Consider the following 6,696-nt stretch of genomic DNA (forward strand, 5'->3'; position numbering starts at 1 on the left):
TATATATATATATATATATATATATATATATATATATATATATATATATATAATTTAAATAAACGTCATGTGAGTATGTAGCATACCTTATATTAAAATGGCCAACAAGAATATTCCGCGATTTAGTTCTGTTTAAATAATTGTACCCATGAGCATCAGGGAAAGTAAGCCATATCCTTATATTTCCCATCATACCTACAGGTTTTAATTTAGTTTTAACCTAAACTTATTTATTTCAGTTTTTAAGTTCACATTTTTCATCTAATATTTACATTTTTATTTTATTTCAGCTTTACTCCAATTATTTAAAACTGGTTTAATATGTTTAGTAAAGAAATTATACAACAACCTCCAATGTTAGATTTTAATAATGGATTTCAATGATAAAAAAAAAAAATAATCAAAGTATTTTCATTTTGAGAAGATGTTACTTTTAATTCTCTACAGCTCAAAGCATAAGATCTGACATTTTTAAATTATGATTTATTTTTAGTGGGCAGAACTGATTAAAACTGATATACTGACATGCGTATCTTCTTCAACAGGTAAAACTACCAGAATTGTTTCATTTATGCCTAATATTTGTGCAACACTCAACATTATGTTGGAGAACGTAACGGAGAACTGTATTAATATTATAAAGACATAAACATAAAAGTCTCATAAATATCATTTGAGTCATAAATGTTGTAAGCATTAATAGTATGCTGAAGAGATCCCTTCAGTCCGGGAGATGGCGCTAAATGAATGGATGAAACAAAGCGCATGCGCTGTAATTTCAACCGACACTGCGCATGCGCGTTTTGCACATGGAGTAAATTGCTGATAGTATTTTACAAAAACATAAGCCGTTCCGATTTTGTTTTCTAATAAGAGGTCAAAACATTTTATTTTGCATTTATTATTCAGACTGAGTATTTTATTGGCTGGTGGTGTTGTGTAGTTAATATCTTACTATCTCTGCAGGTCTTTTGTGCGCGTTGATCTACGGTTCATTTGAATTTCTGTTTTAACCAGCTATATTTCTTCACTAGTAGTAGGAGAGTTCAGAGGAGTGATGGAGGCTCCTCCGGTCACTGTGATGCCCGTCACGGGTGGAGCCATTAATATGATGGAGTATCTCCTCCAAGGTAAACTTCTACTGGTTTAGAAATATAGCCACATTACTATTACTATTACTATATAGCTCTCAGTCTTCTAGATTATACTGTTCTGGACAATATTTCGTGTTATTGCTTCCTTATAATACATCTTTCATTGTTTTTCTCATTTATAAATATTTTGGATAAAAGAGTTATAAAATATTTGTATGCACCTATTAAGACTTTTTAACCGTGATTGCTCATATACATCTTTAATTTAAAGTCGTTATATTGAGATTGTATAAAAGAAACGTTGGATTGATTTGAACAGAAGCATGTATGGAAGCCTGTTTCTGCCATAAAATTTATTAAATTCAGAGAAGATAAGCCAGAATTGTGAGAGGAAAGAATCAGAATTGTAAGTTGAAAAGCCGCAATTGGCTTTATTTATTTACTTTTATTTATTGTGAAAAAAGTTGCAATTAACTTTTACATTTTTATTCTGTTGCCGAAGAGAGAGAGAGAGAAAACAATTGTGCGATGTAAACTTGAAATTGTGAGGAAAAAGTCAGAATTGTGAGTTTATATCTCACAGTTAATTTTTCGCAGAATTGCACACCAGTAAGTTGATAACTCTCAAATATCAGCTTATTAAAATAACCAGGTTTCTCTATTTATACGCACATCAGTAACCAAGCTGGGTTTACATGACTTTATCAGGTTAAATGAGGTTATTTCCATTTAGTGATGTCAAAATATAATCCTTCGCGTTTCTGACTCTGATAATTCTGTATGTTTGTCAGTTGTGGTGTTAAATAAAACTTGTAACATGTCTGCACGTAATTTACAGCTCATATTATCCTCTCATTATATAGCAACGTTTTGACTGAACCACTTCTACTTCTGCTGCATGAGAGAACACTTTTATCATTTTATGAGTCATGAAAGAGTGCTTTTGTGATATACTGTATTTCCTTCTTTCATTACTGCAAAACTGTTGCTATATCTAGATGCACTTAAATCTGCACTAACAATGCATTCCTTTATCGTATCACACATGCTAACTTCAATAAGCCGACAGAAAGCAGGTTATTGCGTTTACATGTTGCGCAAAATCGGGGTAAGAGGCAAAAATATTACCTGTGTTGACTGGTTTATGCTTAAACCATTTATGAGCTTACTCTGATAAAAGAAAACGGGTTACTGCATACGGCTGCACGATAAATTGAAATGGAATCGAAAACGCGATTCGGCAAAAGCTGCTATTGTCATACATATCTTTCAGTGGCTACGTTTACATGCACAATTTTTGGTTCAGTCGGACTGGATTCATTCCGATTGATGAATCTAATTGTAGTGTTTACATGAACGCAAAATAAAGTGATCGGGTTGATGTGCGCGTTTATATGTTGCAAGCTTCAAATCTGAATTTTTTTCTGAACAGTTTCTCACTGTTTGCAGATAACCACTCTCCTACACGGATTCTTTATTTGTTTTTAACAGCAGAATTAATATTTATTTATTACATGAAGGATTTTTATCCATTTATGGATAAATATAGGCATGTAAACCGCCATGGATTGAACTGCTGCTTATATTTATCACGCAAAAAAAAAACGTTTAGCTCCACTTAACAGTTGCCAAGTGAAAGGAGAGTTTTATAATGACAGGACACACATTTCTACAACACTTTATTCAAAAGTAAAAGCGCTTGTTCCGCGTGTCACATGCGCAGACCTTTCAGTTTCGTGGTTCAATCCGATCGAGTGTTTACATGCACTCTCAGTCGTATTAGAAGAGGAATAAAGCACCCCCTTCAATCCGATCAAAATTGAATTCCGATCGATTCCAATCCGATTACAAACGGATTATTTGGTAGCATATAAACGTAGCCAGTGAAGCACAGTTCTGTGATCAGTTAATCTCCACCCAAAGGCCAGAGGGCGCTCTCCCACTGAAACTCCAAATACACCTTGCAGAAGAAACCAAGGAAATGCCTATAGTGGTAGCTGGATTAACAGAAGATTTAACTGCTTTTATTAATTCAACATGACTAATAAACACACAATTATGATAATATTTGGTTTATTATTATTATTATAACTTTAGTTAAAATAAAGCATATTTATAATGCAATGCCTTTATCGCCACTTAGAATGCTATCAAATATGTTTTGTGCCTTATTCTATGTAAGAAGCCACATCATCTCACAGAAAATTTATTTCAAACACTCGACTGACGTTATGAAGTGAGTTTGGAGTAAAAATATGTTATTAAATGGGGTATTTTCACATGCTTTCAGATGGAGCAGCATTTACCACACAGAGTCGTAGTTCACGGAGAAACTATGCAAACAGGTGTCATTATCGCGAAAAATTTCTTAGATTTAATAATCGTGCAAAAAATTTATTTGCAATTTGTTTTCCGTGTAACTTGTCAGTGAACTACGTCTCTGTGTAGTAAATGCTGCTCCATCTGAAAGCACATGATGATGATTTACTGCTTATTACAGAACCGGCTTTACTAACAAAATGCGCATGACAATCGCATTTGTTTAATCATACAGCCCTATTACTGTTTACATGACCATGTTTATGTTTCATAATCTGTTTAAGAACGTGCATGTAAATGTGCTCACTTTCACATTAGTTATGGGCTTTTAAATTTAAGTAAGCTTTGTGAAGTTATGTCTTCTGACTTTACCGTTTTGTTGATTTGTTCGGCACAGGCAGCGTACTGGATCAGTCTCTGGAGAGCCTCCTACATCGACTCAGAGGTCTGTGTGATAACATGGAGCCTGAGAGCTTTGCTGATCATGAGCTGGTGTATCTGCTGAAGGGTCAGCAGGGCAACCCGTTCATGCTGCGTGCGCGCCGCTCGCTTCTTCACCCCACTGCCCCTTGGCATCTGCGCTATCTAGGTCAGCCTGAGGTGGGCGACAAAAGCCGTCATGCCCTGGTGCGAAACTGTGTGGATGTGGCTGCCTTGCACAGCTTACCGGAGTTTCTCAACGAGATGGGTTTCCGCATGGACCATGAGTTCGTGGCCAAGGGTCAGGTGTTCCGGAAGGGTGCGATGAAGGTGGTAGTGAGCAAACTGCTACGTGTCCTTGCGTCAGGAAACACGGAGAACACAGAGCCGCTGTCTCTGTCGTATCTTGTTGAGCTGAGCGTACTGGCTCCTGCGGGACAGGACACTGTGTCTGAGGACATGAGAAGCTTCGCAGAACAGCTGAAACCTCTGGTGCACCTGGAAAAAATTGACCCTAAAAGACTCATGTAGTGTGACTTGATTTCATTGGAGGCGTTTGCTTGTATTATTATGATAATAGGTATGTTATGCTATTGATTGATAAACATTTAAAAACATTTATTTTTAGTAACTAAATAAAATTCCGTAATAAAGAAAAAAGTGACAAATAAACCTCTCATTTGATATTTTTCAGGGGAGAAATGTAGTGTATTAAAAACAAAGTAAATAGTATGTTTTGATAAAATGGTTTGATAAAAACACTACATTGTTGTAGGTTTTTCTAAAAACAGTTGCGTTTGGTTAAAATCAATGGCATGTATTAAAACGGTAGAGCTACAGCGCCCCCTGAATGATGTCAATTAAATGTGCGCAGGTGTTCAGAAAAGTTGTGTTAAGTCTGTTAATAAATTTCCCATTCTTGACATGAAGCTGCTTCAGTGAGTCCTTAAACTGACTTTTTCTCATCCCAGGAAGAAGATGTGGCTGCTCGGCCACAACAGAACATAAATACTAGCACCATAACCAAAACTCTTATCAAAGACCTTGGAATTGTTGTATATTGTAGGTATTTGATTTTCAAATTTACATCAGATTTTATATACCTGATGTCAGTTAATAAATAATCTTGAATTTATTTTGTATGATGCTTGATAAGGTTCTTCACCTTATTATTTTCAGAGAAACAACAGTACCATTCCATAATATGCATTCCACGGCAAAACCCAACTTAATCACTTGAGTTTTATGCATCTAATGCACTTTATTTCTTTGTCTTTCAATGTATTCATTTAGTTGTTTAATCTTTTGTTAAAAACATTTCTTTTATTACACTTGTGTCTTCCTTGTGTTGATAATACAGTAAGAGTCTCTACAAGTCAATGATATTGCATAAGAGAAGTGTGATTTAAAAGTCAGAACATCAATGGTTACGTGAATACCAATTAATACAATGCCCCGCGCAGGATAATATCATAAGAGTGAGATCACGGTTATTGGTGCACATTTCTTGGTTTTTGTGGGTGTATTGTGTAATGTTAATGTGTTGGGTGGAGACAATAAAATACTTGTATATGGATGTTTTAAGGATTTGGATTGTGGTGAATTATGTCACTCTTGGGATGTCTAATTGTGTTTCTACCCTTAATCCTTTAATTCTATCCTTTTTTTTTTGCATGACTGATCCTGATGTTAAACATCAAGTTAAATACTGTATTTGGAATGAACACAACTGTCATGCCAAAACAAAGAAGAAATTGACTCACATGTCCTCTTCTTTCTCATAAATGAACACATTTGATCACTGTTGTCCTTAATAGCATAAAAATCTATTACATGTTCCATTTAACTGAAATAGGTGACAACTGATAAAACCTAAAGTGTATTTTATTAGTATCAACACTATAAATAGAAAAAAAGAATTACACCAAAATTTTACATTATTTGATTTTGTAGTTCCAATATCTCAGCTATTATAATTATATGATTCCATACCTTTTAGGAATTCTATTGAGACACCATGAGAAACAGGTAAAGAAACACTGAAAGGAAGAGGCCGAATTTTTAGAAATGATCATTTCAAGAAATCTGAAGCACTCTTGCATGCTCATCTATTTGTTTCCTGTTCAGAGAGCTGTGTGTGTTTTTCTGAATGTGTGAATGTGTTCATTAATTTGTACTCATTGATTTGAACTATGCTGAACTATCCAAAATGAGTTACATTTTAATTTAAAAAAAAGTTTTATTTTGTACGAAAAGGTTAAATATATATATATATATATATATATATATATATATATATATATATATATATATATATATATATATATATATATATATATATTTAAAGCAAGACAAATAAAAAAAAACACTAAAATACAGTTTTTATATATATATATCAGACAACATTTTAAGCTGTCAAACACGTGGGGCATGTTGTCACATTTCACTTTCATTCTTTCAATTTCTTTCAATTCAGGATTAATAAAGAAAAAGTATACACTGGTGAAATAAGACCACAGACATGCGAAATTAATGTGGAAAATACTTTGATCTTAACTTACACAAACTAAAAAAAAAGCCCAAAAGGTGTTATGTAGGCTATATTACTGGAAAGGACACAAATCTGACACACACACACACACACACACACCACCTTTGACCTTTGACTAAACATCGTCTCAGGTCCTACTTTGTAGTTTAGCCTATTTGTGGAAAGTGCCAGAATATAACAGAATACATACAACTGAAACAATGCAACAGAACATAACAGAATCGGTTGCGTTGATCTGAAAATAAACAATCAGTTTAACGCTATAAGAATAGCCTGCAATATAAATGAGTAAAAGAGAATATGTTTGGGACT

At 34.1% G+C, this 6,696-nt stretch overlaps 1 protein-coding gene across 2 annotated transcripts; it reads left to right on the top strand.

The window, feature by feature from the left end:
* The first annotated feature begins 741 nt into the window (after positions 1–741).
* Positions 742–4,762, top strand: LOC132103559 (mediator of RNA polymerase II transcription subunit 18). Of its 2 annotated transcripts, XM_059508670.1 has the most exons (3): positions 742–876; positions 967–1,130; positions 3,811–4,762. In XM_059508670.1, the coding sequence occupies exons 2-3, from the start codon at positions 1,058–1,060 to the stop codon at positions 4,362–4,364; spliced, it is 627 nt and encodes a 208-aa protein (XP_059364653.1). In that variant the 5' UTR covers positions 742–876; positions 967–1,057; the 3' UTR covers positions 4,365–4,762. The 2 variants fall into 2 exon arrangements, with proteins under 2 accessions (XP_059364653.1, XP_059364652.1); XM_059508669.1 differs by having other exon boundaries at positions 801–1,130.
* Positions 4,763–6,696: the final 1,934 nt, after the last annotated feature.

This window comes from Carassius carassius, chromosome 24, assembly GCF_963082965.1.
Source record: "Carassius carassius chromosome 24, fCarCar2.1, whole genome shotgun sequence".
Classification (NCBI taxonomy): domain Eukaryota; kingdom Metazoa; phylum Chordata; class Actinopteri; order Cypriniformes; family Cyprinidae; genus Carassius; species Carassius carassius.